The following is a 19523-nucleotide window of genomic DNA, read 5'->3' as shown; positions in this document are numbered from 1 at the left end:
GGTCCTTGCTGTGGTTGATGGGCAGAGTGTAACTCCAGCTAAGATACCCCTGTTTTCATTTGACAGAGTTGAATGTTGTGCAATGCCAGAAATTGGAAAGAGGACACCCAAAGTAGGTATGAGGTTCAGAGATTCGGAAGAGGCTTGGGAGTTTTGGGTAGATTATGAGGGTCACATCGGCTTTGATGTGAGGAAAAGATCCACAATCAAAAGTAAATGTGATGGTGTGATTACTTCACGCTGGTTTGTTTGTTCAAATGAAGGCCATCGAAGGAAAAAACCAAACAGATCATGAGCCAAAGCGTATTAGAGCTGAAACAAGAACCAATTGTAAGGCTCATGTGATTGTTACATATGATCGAGTTGCCAACAATTTTGAAGTCACCGAAGTCGTTTTGGAGCACAATCATCGCCTTCAATTGCCACAAACCCGCCACTTGTTAGCATCACAAAGGAAGATTTCAGAAGTGCAAGCTTTCGAGATAGAAACAGCCGATGATTCTGGAATTATGCCAAAAGCTTCACATGAGTATGCTTGTCGTCTAGTTGGTGGTCCTAACAACCTTAGTTACACTTGCCGTGACCAAAAGAACCATTTGCGAAGCAAGCGACAGCGGGAGTTGGCTTATGGACAGGCTGGAAGTATGTTGAATTATTTTCGTGACAAGCAGGCTGAGAATGCAGCATTCAAATACCATTTGCAGTTGGATAGTGAGGAGCATATAGCCAACATATTCTGGATTGATGCTAAAATGCTACTTGACTATGCACACTTTGGCGATGTTGTCACATTTGACACTACATTTGGCACAAACAAAGAGTATAGGCCATTTGGTATTTTTCTTGGGCTGAACCAGTTCAGAAAAACAACCATTTTTGGTGCTGCATTGATGTTCGATGAAACACGTGACTCCTTTATATGGCTTTTTGAGACTTTTCTAGCCGCACATAATGGAAGGCAACCTAGAACTATCTATACAGATCAAGATGCTGCAATGGGAAAAGCCATAGAAAAGGTCTTCACAGAATCATATCATGGATTGTGCACCTTTCATATAATGCAAAATGCTGTCAAACACTTAACTTCTGTGAAGGGCGAAGAAAATGATGAAGTGGAAGAGAGAGATGAAGTGGAGGATGAAGAAAAAGAGCCTCATATTCTCACAGATTTTGGTGCTTGTATGTATGGCTATGAAGACAAGGTAGCATTTGACAAAGCGTTTGCCAACATGAGGCTCAAAGTGCATAAGCAAACTTGGTTAGATAGTATCTACAAGGTGAAAGAAAAATGGGCTGAATGTTATATGAGAGATGTCTTTAGCTTGGGAGCGAGAAGTACACAATTAAGTGAGAGCTTCAACAATGCATTGAAAAATCATTTGAAATCAGATTTTCATATTCTTCGATTCTTGATGCATTTTGAGAGGACAGTGGCAGTAAAAAGAAGAGTTGAATTAGAATCTGAATTTGATGCAATAAAGAATATACCAATAATTAAGATGAAGACTCCTATGTTGGTGGAAGCAAGCGAGCTATACACTCTGATTATTTTTTGAGGCTTTCCAAGGTGAGTATGAAAGATCAACGGCTGCATGTTGTAGAGTATTGGATGGAAATAACAGTTTTGTTGTTGCCATTGCGAGGTTGCATGGAGATTTACAGTTTGAGGAGGAGCGCATAGTGATAGGTGATCCTTTAACCAAAACGGTTTCATGTAGTTGTGGGATGTTCAATAGGACAGGAATCTTGTGTGCACATGGTCTAAAAGTGCTTGATTTGATGAACATAAAGACACTGCCGGCACATTATGTCTTGAAGAGGTGGACTAGACAAGCTCGCAATGGAAGTATACAAGACAGAGAAGGAAGGAATGTGGTAGAAAATCCAAAAAGGAAGCTGAACTTCGATACAAGGATCTGTCTTATAAATTTCACAAAATGGCACAAAAAGCAGCCAACTCTCCACAATGTTGTATTCTATTGGATAATGCACTTGATTCCGTCGCTCCGCATATACATGATTTACTCAATGCATCCACTAGTGTCATGAATGAACTATGTAAAGACAAAGAGAATGTCCAGCAAGTAGATGAGTTGCTTAGATCTGCACGGTTGAAGAAAAAAAAGGTTCAATCAAAGAACTTAAGGAGAAAGAAAAGTTGGCTTGATAAGTTACTCAAGGGGAAGCACAGAGTAACTAAAGGATCAACAAAACATGGAGAAAAGGTATGTTGAAATTGATACATGATATGTTGTTATTGCTCATTTGTTAACTAACTACAATGATTTTTGTTCTCAGCCACAAAGGAAGAAGGATGGTGTGCAACAAAAGAAAAAAGATGATGTGCAGCCTCAAGTACAAGTGGAGAAGTATGACAACAACAAAGAAGTAAACGTGGTGCTTCAAGGGTGCAATAATATTATGAGTTTCACTCAGCTCTTGACGACAGACCATGATAATCTGTTCTAGCATGAAAGCTTCTTAGATAATATTTTGTACATGGTGGTGATGATGATGATTATCTGTTCTAGCATGGAACTTGTTAGATAGTATTTTGGACATGGTTAACTATAGTAGTATGGGGTTAACTATATTATTTTGTGGCCTAAGTGTACAAGTGAAATGGCCGTTTGGTGGAGAATTTGAATGTATCGAGCTTTTGAATTACAAGCAAGTGGTACTTAATTTGTATTGGTAAATTACCGCTGTTTATGTTGCTATATGACTGCTGTTTGCATACAGTTTTTTTTTTGTATAACTAAGTTTGAAATTTAATTTATGCAAATTTGGTAAAAAAAATATAGCTGCTGTTTATATTATATAATGACTGAAAAGTTGATGATTCTATTGAACCAACTTTGAAAACAGTAGTCTGATGTATTTTACATGTGTAGTTTATTGTCTGCAAGTATATTTCGCCTTGAATCGCTGTGGGACGTTGGATGAAGATTGAAGGGCGGATGCGAGGGCGCATGTTGCAGCGTGACATGCTGTAGGCATGTCACCTGATCCCAGTCCAGCCAAGGCATGCTTCATGCGCAGAAAGGTAGAAAGTTCTTCTTTCGTCCAAAAGAACAATGGTTTAAGCCTTAGTTAATAAGGAGATAAATGCGTTTACGGCCGGCTGTCGCTTTAGTACGACGAAGCGAAGAACAGTGGCCAAAATGCTAAAAAAGGTAGGAGTACCAATGAATGAACAGAGAGAGATATTTCCGACCAAGTAATCGGAATAATCCTCTGCTTTTCGGGGCAACTTGACCAAGAGTGCAAGACAGTGACACGCGGTTCTTTTTTCCCTCCTCCATCAGAATCCCTCATGAAGATGGCCGCTTAACCACTCCCCACCATGGGTTAACTTAACTAGGCGCCTTAAGCTGCCCAGGCCGGCAGCAAACGAGGTCAATCAAAGACGGGGACGGCGGCGAGCATGGTGGGAGCGGCGGAGGGGAAGCTGGCGCTGGGAGACATGAGGGTGCTGAAGCCATTGGGCCACCTGCTGGTCGGGCTGGTGCTGTACTGGGTGGCCGAGGAGATGACGGTGCCTGTCCTGGTCGACGTCACCACCTCCGCGCTCTGCCCCGGCGACGGCACCACCTGCCCGGAGGCCATCTACCTCACCGGCCTCCACCAAACGGTCAGCTCCACACCCCTCTCTCCTTAAAGCCACGGTCAACCATGGTTCTTGCCTTGAGTTTTGATCGTTGGGTTGCGCTTGCGTGCAGGTTGGAGGCATTTTCAGGGCGGTGGGATTCACTCTGATGGGACAGCTCGCCGACGAGTACGGCAGGAAGCCTCTCCTCATCCTCGCCGCCGGCACCTCCATCATCCCTTACAGTAACCTCACCCTTCATTTTCCTTCCTACTGTATTTTACAAGATTTCTACTCCCTCCTTAAACTAATATAAGAGCATTTAGATCACCAAAGTAGTGATTTAAACACTTTTATATTAGTTTACAGAGGGAATACCTTTTAAATCAACAATCAGACTTTCATAATCTTTTTTGTTCATGCTTGTTGCAGGTGTGCTTGCTCTGAGCAGCACCAAGGTCGCCGTGTACGTCTACCTTGTCACACGCACTCTTTCATTCATGATCGGCCAAGGGACCATAACCTGCCTCGCATTGGCCTACACGGTACGTGGTCGACAGCGATCCCGGTTGCCAAGCGTCGAAAATCTGACATTTTTCCCTGCCAAATTAGGCGGATTTGGTTGAACCGTCCAAGAGGGCCTTCGCGTTTGGCTGCATGACTGGGATCCTGTCGGCCTCGCACGCCCTGGGGAACGTCTTCTCCAGGTTTCTGCCCGAGCAGTGGATTTTTCAGGTTATCATCAACTAGCTGAAACTTGTTGCGGTTCATCTCATCGGCACCTGTTTTCTGCTTCATTTTTAGTCTTGCAAATTCTGGAACGGTTTGTTTATGCGTTGGCAGGTCTCGGTTCTTCTGCTGGTCTGCTCCGTGGTCTACATGAAGATTTGCCTGGTTGAGACGCTTCAGAAAGCTCCCTCTGCTTCGTGTCGGCGTTTGTCCTTGTCGTCTTTGGTTCTCGGTTTGCCGCAGCAGCGTTGGGAGTCTATCAAGGACAACATTAGCATGATCAAAATCAAGTAAGGGACTATTTTATACTTCTACATATGTAATACTCGTAGTACTATTTACTATTTTCAATGTGCAATGATTTTTTTAGAGCTAGTAGCAATGTTGAAATTTCTATGTAGTGGCTACTAACTAGTACTCCCTCCGTTCCATAATAAGGGTCGCAGTCTTGAACTAAGATTGGTCTGATTAGTTCAAAATTGTGACGCTTATTTTGGATCGGAGGAAGTACTAGTTTTCAACTACGAAACAGTTTGCAACTTCTAATGCAATATTTCTCACCTTACCTATGGCTGATGTTTTGCTAGTAACACACTTAAGCGAATCACATACATTTCCTTCTTCTATGAGTTGGGCATGATTGGCATCAGCGATGTTCTACTGGTAATCATATGTCTCAGTTCTGGTTTACTCTACTACCGTGTTCCGAAAATTTAGGCCATTTCATCTTCATCTCATGTTTTGCAGTATTACCTGAAGTTGGTATTTGGATTTGACAAAAATCAGTTCTCCGAAATTCTAATGGTGGTTGGAATTGGTTCAATCTTTTCTCAGGTACAGTACTACTTCCTATGTTCGTAAATGTAAGACGTGTTGACAGTTCAATAGAACGGAGGGACTACTTTAGAACCACATGGTACCGGTTCAAATGTATTGTCCCGTTGATAACAATTGCAGTTCGTAGTAACTTTTTTCAAACTGCAGATATTGATACTCCCAGTTGCTATCCATGCAATTGGCGAGAAGGGAGTCCTGTGCATTTCAATACTTGCATCGGTTGCTTATGTGAGTTTATACAAATTTGTTTCCATTAATATCAGCTGGGGTGTCACAAAGTTTAACAATGGATTCTGAAAACTATTTATTCAGGCTATGTTGTACGGCTTGGCTTGGAGTTGGTGGGTATGTACTTGCCACATACTTTGCCCAGTTCATGCATTGACGTCCGAACAGATTTGCGGTGACTGAGTACAAACATTTCTATCTTTTATTCATAAATTAACCTTGCAGGTTCCATATTTTGCTTCTTCACTGGGTATCATCTATTGTCTGGTCAAGCCGGCTGTAAGTCATTGCCCTCTCTGTTTTCACCTATACTGTAAATGTAAATGTAAAGTAAAAGTTTGCAGCAGTTAATTCAGTGATGGTGTAACGTTTTCATGCACTTCAATAATACTGTACATGTCTATAAGCTTAATATATAACTTCCTTTTAACATCCACAGACTTACGCGATCATCTCTAGGGAAGTAGTCTCAGCTGACCAGGTATGTTTAAACCAGTGAAACATTTCTTGCCTCCATCTGTAAATCCAAGCGTGATGCCGACTGTTTTTCCTCAACTGCTGATGGCTTCGAGCTTTGCAGGGAAAGGCACAGGGATTCATCGCAACAGTGAAGTCCACGGCTATACTGATGGCCCCATTGTTCATGAGCCCTCTAACCTGTAAGCCAGCACTTCTCTACCATGTCTTGTATATGTATGAATTATGGTTTGATCTCTCCCTTTTCCGCAACTCGGTTCCAGCCTACTTCATTTCGGAAGAAGCACCCTTCAACTGCAAAGGTTTTAGTTTCCTTGTCGCGGGTTTGTTCTTGGTAAGCCCTATTCCTCTTTTCTTTTAGAAAATGATTGCTCTTCCCCTTGGATAGTACTTATGTTCACAAAAATTCCTACAGGCAATATCCTTGGCATTTGCTTGGATGCTTGATCCAGAAAGCAAAGACAAACTCATTGCAGTTGCAGATCAAGACCAGCTCGACCAGGAAGCAGTTCAAGCACCACTATTGGCACAACCATGATCAAGTTCTTAAGGAGCTGTGCATCTGAAGGACGCTTATTTGGAGCTTCAGTTGATAACTAGAGCTTCTGCGCACAAATTAGCTTCAGATTAAAATAGTACTAAATATTGATCTCCCCTGCCTGCCTCTTCCTTAACCCTAGCTACTTACCCCTGTCGGTTTTCCGAGTAATTATTTTCAGGGAGTTTTTGTTTTTCAGTCATATATATACTCGGTTTTCTGGTTGCCGGCTAGCTATTGTAGCTAGTTTGTACAGTTTTTACCCCACCTTAGCTTGGACAGAGATTGGCCATGCATGTCACCATATGTATAATTATTCAATCCAATCATAGATATTTTGTATTAAATTATATCAATGCATACATGTTTTGTCATCGATGATTCATTAGTCTTTAATCATGGTTGCAAGGTGTAATATGTGTTTATGTAGCCATCGGTCAAAGAGAATCCTCCGTAGCTGGGTCGGTCCTCGTATGTTGGTGGCGCTGGGGCAAGAGAACAATGAGGCCCTTATTTGCGCATGAATTTTTTTCAAGTACTAATTTGATTCCAAACTATGAGGCTTCCAAATTGTTTACTCTGCCTAGGCATAGCTCCGGTCTTGTATGAATGTGCCCTTTGCCAGCGTGATTTTGTGTATGAGCGTTGATTCTTGTATCAATATTTTTGCAAAAAGAAGCACGAGAGAAACAAGCCAACGTACGAGTGTAAGATAGGTTGGAAGCGTTGAACCCTTTGTCCCGGGCCGCATTGGTATATATTGGGCAATTGCCTTGGCTTACAAGGAACATATCGATCAGGAGATCGATCAGGATTACACAAGTCGGTTGAGAGGAAGAGACCGGAGAGAAGAAGAGATAGGGAGAAAGATTACATGTTTAAAACACTTCCCAATCTCTACACAACTTATTTTAACACTCTCCCTCAATCTAAACCTCATGGAATTCTCCCAAGGTTGAGATTGTACTTAAATTCATCGAGCCTCTTCATAGTAAGAAGTGTTGTGAAACCATCTGCAAGTTGATCACCTGTAGAAATGAACCGAATATCAAGTAGCTTTCGAGCTACCCTTTGTGTGACAAAATGGAAATCAACTTCAATGTGTTTTGTTCGTGCATGAAAAATAGGATTAGCTGAGAGATAGATTGCACCAATCTTATCACACCATAATCTCGCAGCTTGTGGAGCCTTAATTGCAAGCTCATAAAGTAATGTTTGGATCCACATTACTTCAGCTATAGCATTTGCTAAAGCCTTATATTCTGCCTCAGTACTTTATCTTGAGACAGTAGCCTGCTTTCTTGCATTCCATGACACAAGATTTGTTCCCAAGAACACAACAAAACCACCTGTAGATATTCTATCATCAGCACATCCTGCCCAGTCCACATGAGAATAAGCAGTGACAAGCATAGAAGGAGACTTGCTAATCTGAAGTCCAAGTCCTTTTGAAAATTTGAGATACCTCAAGATTGTCTTAACTGCAGTCCAATGAGTGGTTCTAGGTGAATGCAGATATTGACATACTTTGTTTAGTGAATAAGAAATATCAGGTTGTGTGAGTGTCAAATATTGCAAAGTACCTACAACACTTCTGTAATTTGTTGCCTCTTCTCACCCAAGTATTTCTCCACTTTCAAGTGTAAGTTTTTCTGAGGTTGAGATTGGTGTACACACAGGCTTGCAGTTTTCCAGTCCTACTCTTCTAAGTATATCAATGGTGTATTTTTCCTGTGTGAGTAGTATACTATCATTTATTTGTTTTACCTCTACACCAAGAAAATAGTGAAGATCACCCAAGTCCTTGAGAGCAAACTCCAATTTCACATCCTTAAGCAAACAAGTAGTAGCATCTGAGTTTGAACTAGCAACAATTATATCATCAACATACACAAGCACAAACATAGTGATATTGCCTTTATTGTAAAAGAATAGTGAAGCATCTGCCTTGGATGGTGTGAACCCAAGATATTGTAACTGCATGATCAATCTAGAGTACCAAGATCTTGGGGCCTGTTTCAAACCATACAAAGCCTTGTCCAACCTATAGACATAATGTGGTGTGCGATGATCCTCATATCCTGGTGGTTGTCGCATGAACACTTCTTCCTCAAGAACACCATGAAGAAACGCGTTCTGAACATCTAGATGTCTTAGATTCCAACCTCTAGAAATAGCAATCGATAATACAAGTCGAGTAGTTGCTGATTTAACAACATGACTGAAAGTATCTTCATAATCAATCCTAAACCTTTGCTTATACCCTTTAGCAACTAACCAGCCTTGTATCTGTCTATGCTTCTATCAGATTTTCTCTTTATCTTGTACACCCATTTACAATCATTAACATTGTTACTATTCTTTGGTGGTACTAGATGCCAAGTTTTATTTTGCATGAGAGCATTATATTCAATATCCATAGCTTCTTTCCAATTTTTATGAGCAAGAGCATCATGCAAATCTATTGGTTTGCTAGGAGTGGTAAGAAAAGCACGTTTGACTTTGTCATGCCTTATTGTAACATCAGTATATTTCTTTTCTTTGGTAATACATGACTGAGATCTGGTATGCCGGCGAGGAAGAACACGAGCTTGACAAGGCAAATTTTCTGTTGGCACATCAGATTCTGGTGGAGAAACTACACCTTCTGCAGAAGATCCCGAAGTACCAACCGTAGGCGGATCTCCGTTGCCCACGACCGATTCGCCCCCGCCGGCGCTGGTGGGCACCAACAAATGGGAACTATCGGCCACCAGCTCCTGTACGTTGCATGACGCGGAGGAGATATTCTCCTGAGGCTGCGCGCCAGGACACCCTGCCGGGCTGCTGCAAGAATCAGCCTCGAAGCACACAACTGCCTTAGATTGCACAGGAGATCGCGTGCCTGCAGAAACAACAGGGAAATTTGTGCCTGCTGCTTTGTCCATATCCCCATACATAGAAGGATGACCTAATTCTGCACACATATCACCAGAAACACAATTTTCTATGGATTTGTCCACATGGTCAGGTGTATGTAATTCACCCCCGTGATCATAATCTGGAAGGAGTGTTATTTCAGCACGAAGAAGAGCTCCGGCGTTAGGGTGAAGCTTGGGAAAAGGGAAAAGAGTTTTATCAAAAACCGCATCACGAGAGATATAAATACGTCCAGTTCCAATCTCCAGACATTTGTATCCCTTGTGGAGGTTACTATAACCAATGAAGACACATTGAGTAGAACAAAATTCTAGTTTGTGGCGATTATATGGACGCAAGTTGGGATAACAAGCGCACCCAATTTTTTTGAGGGAATTTTAGTCGGGTTGTTGATGATATAAACGCTCTATAGGAGTAGAATTGCCAATGACTTTTCTAGGAAGAAGACTGATAAGATATGTGGCAGTAATGAATGCTTCATCCCAATATTTGAGTGGTATTAAGGCATGAGCTAGAAGAGACAAACCAACCTAGAAGAAATGACGGTGTTTGCACTCGGGAGAGCCGTTTTGTTGATGTGTATGAGGACAAGAGACATGATGTTCGATGCCAATGTAACGGAAGAATGAGTTGAGCTTCTCATACTCACCTCCCCAGTCACTTTGTACTGTGAGAATTTTCTTGTTAAAGTGTCGCTCAACAAGCTTCTAAAACTCTTGGAAGACAGAAAAAACTTTAGATTTAAACTTAAGCAAATAAATCCAAGTAAATTTGTTGTAGTCATCAATGAAGCTAACATACTATTTTTTTTCTTTAAAAGAATCTCTGGCATGGCCCCATACATCAGAAAGAAGGAGCTCTAAAGGAGCATGAGACACACTATATGACTTTGGATAAGGAAGTTGGTGACTCTTGGCACATTGACAAGCTTCACAAACAGACCCACTAATGACACTATATGACAATGGAAGATTGTCTTAATTGACTATTTGTTTGACAATACTAATGATGGATGTCCTAATCTTTGATGCCACCTAGCCAAGGAGGACTTGATGATGGAGTAGACTCGATGAAGCTTGCGACTAAGGGCTCCAGATGTAATGGGATATAGTCCTCCAATGCATTTACCATGATGAAGGAGTTCCCTCGTTGCCCGGTCCTTTATAAAAAGTAACGAGGGTGAGTTTCAAAGAAGACATTATTATCAGTGGCTAAACGAGACATAGATGCAAGGTTTTTATTAGCTTGAGGTACATGAAGGACATCTTTTAGAAAAAGATGACGTTTAAGAGTAGGGGAATTAATGGAAGCTGAACTAATGTGACAGATATCCATACCTCCACCACTTGTGATGTGAATCTGGTCGTTGCCAAGGTACTTCTCACGAACTGCAAGCTGCTCTAACTCGCTTGTCACATGGTCTGTTGCACTGGAGTCAACATACCAAACTCCATCTCCTCCTTGTTCTCATGTAACTGCACCCACATGACGATCTTCATGGATGTAATCTTTGTCATACCTGTGCGAGCACTCCATGACTTCATGACCTGGCTTCTTGCACAGTTGACACCAAGGACGACCACGAGAGGAGGAGGCCCGGCGATTGTTGTTGTTGAAGCCGTCTCCTCCTATACTACTATTGTAGCCGCCTGTGTTGCTGTTGTAGCCACCTCCTGCTGAACGAGGCTCGCCCTGATGGGCGCCACGCCCGTGGCCTCTGCTGCGGTTTTGCCCCTGGTTATCGCACCCACGGCCACGACCACGGTTGGCAGAGTTTGCAGAAGACCGACGCATGTTGGTGCCATGAAGGAGACCGAGGCGGGCGTCGAAGCTCAAGAGCTGGTTGTACAACCCCTGAATAGACATCGGTTCAACCCGAGCCGCAAGCGCTGAAACGACAAGGTTGTACTCTAGGTCGAGACCAGCAAGGATCTTGGAGGTGATTTCTGCATCAGACAGTGCAGCTCCGGTGCACGCAATCTCGTCTGTGAGGCATTTAATCTTACCAAGATATTCAGCCATGGTGAGGTTACCTTTTTGCAGATTGGTAAGCTCAATCCTGGTGTTGATAGCTTGTGCTTGACTTTGGGCAGCGAACATGGCATGGATGTCACTCCAAACTTTGGTGGGCTTCTGTACCATAACGACCTATGAAAGGATCTCACGGGAAAGCGAGCCCATCAGATATCCTTGGAGTTGTTGCTGCTGTGCGTACCAGAGGGATCGTGCATAGTTGGTGACTTGCTCTTCCTTGACGTCCTTGGTAATAGTGAGTGTGGCCGGCGGTGCCGGGTTTCTCCCATCGAGGTGGTGCTCCATCCGTGCGCCCTTGATTGGAGGGAGTACAATGTCCTTCCATAGAAGGAAATTTCCCCTCGAAAGCTTCTCCTATGGTGGTGGTCCGAGAGCAACTTGGGTGGGTTGGAGGATGATGTGGTGGAGAGCGCGCCCATGGTGCTGGGTGTCATGGCTGCTTTGGTGGTGGACATACTCTCGGCCAGGAAGGTAAGCTAAATGTGATCTTTGATCTATGAGGAAGAGGCTCTGATTACCATGTAAGATAGGTTGGAAGCGTTCAACCCTTTGTCTCGGGCCGCATTGGTATATATTGGACAATTTCCTTGGCTTGCAAGGAACAGATCGATCAGGAGATCGACCAGGATTACACAAGTCGGTTGAGAGGAAGAGACCAAAGACAAGAAGAGATAGGGAGAAAGATTATATGCCTATCTCTACACAACTTATTCTAACAAGGAGAAATTAAAACTTATTTTGGCTCAAAACTCAAAAGTATCCTTAGTTTAAACAAAATGGACTCACTCGGCCAAAATTAGTAATGTCTCAGTCGAACCTATAGTTGTCTGGCCCTTGGGGCGAGACATCCTGCATTGTGTGATGGATGTATGAGTTTGGGATGGGCATTTTCCATATGTGGGTGCATGAAACTGACTCTAGTTTGGTAGGGTGGTGCACGTGATTCAAATTCTAGAATGGAGATAATACGAAGCTTTTTCCAGGTTCGTACCCTCATGTCCGAGGTAATACCCTACTTAGATTTTGTTGATGTATGAGTGTCTCCTATGAGGGGGTGAGAAGTGAGAGTAATAAGGTATATCGAGACTAGAGTTTTTAGATTCGAGCCTCTATGCTAGCCGCAGTCTTGACTTATATAGGAAGACGAGACCTAGGGTTTACATGAGTCATAGTACGAGTCTGCCAACCTAAGAGTCCGATTGGGCTTGGGAGGTAAAATATTGATCTCCAAGTTGACGACTCTTCTGGAAGGAGGGCTATTAGCATGACGAGGGGTTGACCACAACATGAACCAGAGAGGCCCAACTCCGGCCTAATGTGATTTTCGTTCGAGCAACATACCCCTCGTACCTTGTACCATTAGTAGCCGATACATATCCAACGTATCTATAATTTATGAAGTATTCATGCTATATTTACATGATTTCTATATGGTTTTGGTGCACTTTTATATTATTTTTATGGACTAAACAATTAATCTAATGTCCAGTGTCAGTTGTTGTTTTCTGCTTGTCTTCGGTTTTCTAGGAAATCCATGTCAACGAAGTCCAAACACGACGAAACTTTTTAGCAATTTATTTTGGAACATAAGAGACCCCAGAAGCATCGTGGAGGACCAGAAGACCCACGAGGTGGCCACAAGGCACTTGGGAGTGCCCTGGGGTAGAGTGGGCGCTCTTGCCTTGTGGTCCCTCATAACTCCTTTTAGCATGATTCCAACGCTGAAAAATCTCATAAATAGAGAAACCCCCAAAAATAAGCTTAGAACTTTTAATCCGCTGACGCAAGCCTCTGCTCCAAAGAAATCTCATAACGAGCCCTTTTTTGGCATCCTACCGGAGGGGGCAAGCCATCACCGAAGGCCATCTTCATCATCCCCGCTGCCTCCATGACGAGGAGGGAGTAGTTCACCCACATGGCCGAGGGTATGTACGAGTAGCTATGTGTTTGATCTCTCTCTCGTGATCTTTGTAGGGCACGATCTTGATGTACCATGAGCTTCGTTAATATAGTTAGATCATATGGTGTTTTGACTCTTGGTCTTTGATATTTCATATGTTGGACTGAATACTTTGGATTTTATATCACTTGATGTATGTCTTGCTTTTGCTTATCTGTGATGACAATAGGGTGATCTATTAAGGTCACTTGATATATGTTTTGGTAATCAACTTAAGGATTCTCGTGGTGACATTGGGGCAATATGGGCATAAAGGTTGATACATGTTTTCATCCTACTTTCGCCGATAAGAACTTTGGGGTGATTCTTTATCGCATCTTGAGGGATTGTTATGTGATTCAGTTATGTCAGTACTGTTCAGAGATTTCACTAGTGAAAGTATGAACCCAAGGCCTTGTTTTCAAGCATTGATATACTGTTTGTGTTCACTTTTATCACTTGTTACCTTACTGTTTTTATTTATTCAGATTATAAAAAGCTATTTCTACCATCCATATTACACTTCTATCACCATCTCTTCGCTGAATATTGTACCTATATAGCCAAAAATTGTATTGGGTGTGTTGGGAGACACAAGATATTACTTGTATTTGATTGCAGGGTTGTTTGAGAGAGAGCATCTTCATCCTACACCTCCCGTGGATGATAAACCTTGGGTCATGCACTTGAGGAACATTTGTCTTTGTCCTACAGAACTCTATGCTTGGAGGCCCAATAGAGTTTACAAGAATAAAGCTGCGTAGTAGACATCAAGCTATTTTTGGCATCGTTACTCGGGATGTCAGTGCTTGAAGGTATATTCTCTAGGTCTTGCAATAGAATCTTTTATTTTTCTTATTTTCACTAGTTTGGTTTATAAACAAAACTATAAAAAAGGGAAGCAAAGTTGCATTAGATTCTTTATCTTTATGAAGTCTTTCTTGGAAATACGGTTCCCAATAATTGCTATAAAGTGTTAAAAGAAGAATTTAACACAAAGTTTGGTATGAGTCCCTTGAATGATAAGCAAGATTATTGATAGTATGAATTCTTTTAATATTCATGATGCTAATCATATGCAAAGCCATAAGCTTGGGGATACTACGTCTGATGATATGATATTTGTAGTGAAAGGACGTGGATGTCGCCTAGAGGGGGGGTGAATAGGCGCTTTAAAATAATTATGGTTTAGGCTTGAACAAATGCGGAATAAAACTAACATTTAATTTGTCAAGCACAAAACCTAAAACAACTAGGCTCAACTATGTGCACCAATAACTTATGCTAAGCAGGATAAACAACTAAGTGATAGCAAGATATATGACAAGAAACAATATGGCTATCACAAAGTAAAGTGCATAAGTAAAGGGTTCGGGTAAGAGATAACCGAGGCACGCGGAGACGATGATGTATCCCGAAGTTCACACCCTTGCGGATGCTAATCCCCGTTGGAGCGGTGTGGAGGCACAATGCTCCCCAAGATGCCACTAAGGCCACTGTAATCTCCTCACACCCGCGCACATTGCATGATGCCGTGATTCCACTAAGGGACCCTTGAGGGCGGTCACCGAACCCGTACAAAGAAGGTTGGGGAAATCTCCACAACTTAATTGGAGGCTCCCAACAACACCGCAAAGCTTCACCACAATGGCATATGGCTTTGAGGTGACCACAAATGCTCGGGGCAATCTCCACAACTTAATTGGAGACTCCTACGCTTGCCCGGAGCTTTACACCACAATGATTGAGCTCCGAGGCACCACCAAGCTTCTAGGGGTACCAAGTACCCAAAGGAAATAAGCTTCTCAACTTATCACTTTCACGTATCACCGTGGAGAACTCAAACTGATGCACCAAATGCAATGGAAAGGGCACACGGAGTGCCCAAATCCTTCTCTCCCAAATCCCACCAAAGCAACTAATGCTAGGAGGAAAATGAGAGGAAGAATGAAGAAGAACACGAAGAACTCCAAGAGCTAGACCCAATGGGTTCCCCTCACTTAGAGGAGAAAGTGATTGATGGAAATGTGGATCTAGATGTCCTCTCTCTTTTCCCTCAAGAACTAGCAAGAATCATTGGAGGGATTGAGAGTTAGAAAGCTCGAAGAAGGTCAACAATGGGGGAAGAACACGAGCTAAAGAGATAAGGTTCAATGGGGAACAATATCCCCTTTTATAGGTGGGGAAAAATCCAACCGTTATGCTTCACAGCCCGCACAAAGCGGTACTACCGCTCATGGGAGCGGTACTACCGTTCGGTAGGTTCACCAACCATGTTCAGGCCAAAAAGGATGCGAAAAACAGTCCGACGGGGCGGTACTATCGCTCCTGGATTGGTACTACCGCTCTTGGAGTGGTACTACCGCTAGGGAGCGGAAGTAAAAAATTACTACCGCTCCGGGGGCGGTACTACCGCTACACGAGCGGTACTACCGCTGGCACGTGGAGCGATACTACCACAGGATACTGAAACTGCTGTAACTTTCGCATACGGACTCCGAATTCAATGAAACCAAGTTTGTTGGAAAGATAACGACATGGGATAACGCAATCTTGATAGAAATATAAATAAGAAGCAAGTGAGAAAAGTCCCATAAGAAAATGGCGAGAACCCTTCTTCGAATAAGACCGGTAAAAACTCCCAACATCGAAAACATCATAGAAGATGCATATGGACTCCGTTTTCGATGAACTCGAGCTTTTCATGAAGATGAACATAAGATCTAAAACTCACAAAGAGAAACACCAAACAAGAACCAATAATTATGATGGAAGGATGCAAATGGTCTAATCTCTCAACGAACGATACGATCAAGCTACTCACTTGAGAGCCCCCCCTTGACAGTACGACAATCTATCCTAAAACAGAAAACCTATCAAGGGCAAACCTATACCTTGCACCTCGTCCTGTTTAGCTAGATGACGATGATCTTGGCTTCCTCAAGATGGACCACCTTTCTTGATTGCGTTGGCTTGATGAAGACTAGTTGATTTCTCCCCCATACACACTATGGGTGAGCCGCTCTTCAGCATATCTTCACAAGTCCATTGCCACCATCCTCCACCACTTGACGTCATTCTCCATGGGTTGTATGAGATCTTCCTCCTGACGCAAGCCCATGGAAACACACCTAACCCCACATAGAACTCTAACGAAGACCATGGGTTAGTACACAAATGTGTAATGGACAATGCTTACCATACCATGGGATCACTTGATCCCTCTCGGCACATCTTGTACGCTTTGTGTGTTGATCATCTTGATTTACTCTTTGTCTGACGATCTTGATCAACCTTGTGTCTCTATGACCATTCTTTGGATAATACCTTGAATACCACCTTGGTCATCATATAAACTCCTTGAACCCAACAGATGGACTTCAAGAAGTGCCTATGGACAAATCCTATAAATATAACTTAAGGCAACCATAAGTCCATAGGAATTGTCATTAATTACCAAAACCACATGTGGAGATATATTTTCTAACAATCTCCCCCATTTTGGTAATTGATGACAACCACTTCAAGAGGGTTTATATAAGGAAATAAGCATAACCAAGCACACACATACAAAGCAATAATGCATGCGTACAAGATGTAAATGCTTATGCAATAAAAGCAAAACACTCTAAACATATCCAAAGTAAACTCTCTAAACTTTTCCCCCATTGGCATCGATTGCCAAAATGGAAAAAAAGTTTAGAAAGCCAATATAGTAGGTGTTCCTCCAAAAAGTGTGTACTTCTCAGCAAATGAGTGCAAAGAAATACAGAAATACAATGATAAGTAGTTGGAGGAAAACAACCTATATTGAGGACCCAAAGATTGCAAAAAGAAGGATCGTACGGCACAAAGACATACAAAATAGAAGCAAGCAATCAAAAGATACCATATGGAACAAACAATCACATGGTCCTTCGAACCACATGAATAAAAGATATTATGATAAAGGCAAAGGAGTGTTTTATCAAAACTAGAGAAGCTCCCCATAATTTGTGCACTAATAAGAGATTTTTTTGTTTGATATAAGTGCACAAAATAGGATCGTTGCTCCCCCAAAATTAATAAAAACACACAACGAGTGCAAGAAGATAGATGAGACAATAATCATATCACTTGCACAAAACAAATTGTTGAGCAACATGTAAAAGAAGCAACTTATGATAGGCTCAACCAAAATAATGTGTGTGAGTCATGGAAAAGCACTTGAGTATACTAAGATAAAGATGAGCATTACTCATCAACATAGTCTTGATAAAATGAGAAACAAAGTGCAAGACATATCCTTCCCACACACACACTACTTGAAAATGGGTTCACAAGCTTACTAAAAAACAAATTGAGAACCAGCGCTTGTGATAGCCCTTGGTGAAGATATGAAATAATAACCTTGTCAAGAGGAGGGATACCAATCGAAATGGCAAAACCCTCATCAAGACAAGCATGAGAAAAAATAATCTTCACCACCAAAGAGTGCATCAAGATGCAAGAATATAAGATACACACTCAAGACAAATCCTTTCACGAAGCCACCAAAAACGGAAAAAGGAAATGCAACGGTGGACGTGAAATAAAAGAGGATATCAATTAGAGATGTAACTTTTCTCGTGTGTAAAAGATTCTAGGTAGAAGACAATCATGATGATATATATCCACAAAGAAGGATGTACACACGAAATGGTTACAAGAAGGAACAAACAAGATATCGAAAAGGAAGTCATAAATATATCAATAAGGTCTTTGCTTGGAAGCATAGCACATGGCCTAATATTTTCTTATTGTACAATATGAACTTCCAACATACGAATATCAAAGACATCCCAACTAGCAATAAGACATCATTGTTTGGATGCTTTGAGAAAGGAAACAAGTACCACAAGAACGAATCAAGAGATTCATGCCAAGATGCAACCTGGAGAGAGAGAGTGACAGAACCACGAGAAGAGGGTATAACCCCTTGCGGTCCCGACGGCGCGGTAGTACCGCACGTCATCACGGTAGTACCGCCCGGCCAGCAGTTGTAAAATTTTACTCCTGCTCATTGGGCGGTAGGACCGTTCGTCCAGCGGCAACAGAAAAATACTGACGTGCTGGATGCGATAGTACTGTGTCGGTGCTCCTACTGCATGAGTGCAGCAGTAACACATCTCCAACGGTAGTACCGTGGCTACCCACAGTAGTACCTCTCAGCCAAGAGAAGACATGTTTGGGCATTGCAAGGAATGTATGCATGAAGTAGATACTTGTTACTGAGACATCATTGGATTGATGTAGTAGATGGTTGTTCGTTGATCATCCTAACTTGGCTCCATTAAGCACACGGTGTCAACACTTTCCTTGTAGGTGAGCCGAGCATCCAATGCATCTCCAATTGTTCCTAGAACAACAAACAAACAAAATGGTGCCCAAACTCATTGGGACCAAAGATTTAGAAAACCAACAATACATAGGACAAACTCCACATAAATATGTGCATATAGATATGAAATTGAATTTCATGCACGGTTTAGCCAATTTATGACAAGGTGGAGTTTCCCCTATATATCGGGTCAAGGAAAGAAAGCATGCAAAACAAGCTATATATAGTAAATATGCATGCTCAAGGCTCTCAAGAATCAACTCAACACAAAGTTGATAAGTCACCAAAATACAAGGTATCAAGTGATAATAAGATCCCAAACAAAAAACTATCACTTGAAGGATATCAATTAAAAGATACCCCAAGGAATGAGATATCCATTGACACACGCCAAATAAAAGGAAACAAGATATCAATTGAAGGAAAACAAACACGAGGTATCTACTTTCCAAAAGAGAGCTAGGTTCCAAACAAACCAAATCCTCGACAAAATTTCATGATGGCACAAAGCATCATAAAGATCAAGACTTGCCTCCCATCAACACACTTGATGGGGATCAAAAGATTTTATGATGGACGAATAAATATAGTGTTCTAAAGAAAATAGGATAACTCCCCCAAGGGATGTGCATTATATAGAATTTGCATTTAAATACAAAATGCACAAGATGGGATCATCACTTTCTCTATATCTATAAAAACATTAGACATGTTAAAATAGACCCACAAGAGGCAAGCAAGACAAATGAAACACAAAATCCAATGTAAAGACGATTAGCAATTTCTACCACATGATGGGAATACCAATTGTCAAGGAAATGAAGTATTTTCGAAATAATACTCATTGGTAGATCACAAATATATCCAACATCAT

General features: G+C 41.9%; 1 protein-coding gene and 1 non-coding gene across 2 annotated transcripts; one reads left to right on the top strand and one right to left on the bottom strand.

Annotated features, from left to right (window-relative positions):
• The first annotated feature begins 3254 nt into the window (after nt 1-3254).
• Nucleotides 3255-6774, top strand: LOC123395308 (tetracycline resistance protein, class D-like). Its single transcript, XM_045090292.1, has 14 exons — nt 3255-3634; nt 3723-3834; nt 4022-4134; nt 4202-4324; nt 4433-4608; nt 4906-4981; nt 5066-5152; nt 5303-5383; nt 5468-5500; nt 5609-5662; nt 5823-5864; nt 5964-6042; nt 6124-6194; nt 6276-6774. Exons 1-14 carry the CDS (start codon nt 3428-3430, stop codon nt 6396-6398), a joined length of 1377 nt encoding a protein of 458 aa, XP_044946227.1. The 5' UTR covers nt 3255-3427; the 3' UTR covers nt 6399-6774.
• Nucleotides 6775-11140: 4366 nt separating this feature from the next.
• On the bottom strand, nt 11141-11277 carry LOC123400563. The gene has a single exon (XR_006610796.1). It is a non-coding gene; the product is annotated as a small nucleolar RNA Z247 (small nucleolar RNA).
• Between the last annotated feature and the right edge of the window lie 8246 nt (nt 11278-19523).

The sequence above is a fragment of the Hordeum vulgare genome, chromosome 5H (genome assembly GCF_904849725.1).
Source record: "Hordeum vulgare subsp. vulgare chromosome 5H, MorexV3_pseudomolecules_assembly, whole genome shotgun sequence".
NCBI lineage: Eukaryota > Viridiplantae > Streptophyta > Magnoliopsida > Poales > Poaceae > Hordeum > Hordeum vulgare.
The sequence above is the reverse complement of the archived record's forward strand: the minus strand, read 5'-3'. Positions and strand labels throughout refer to the sequence as shown.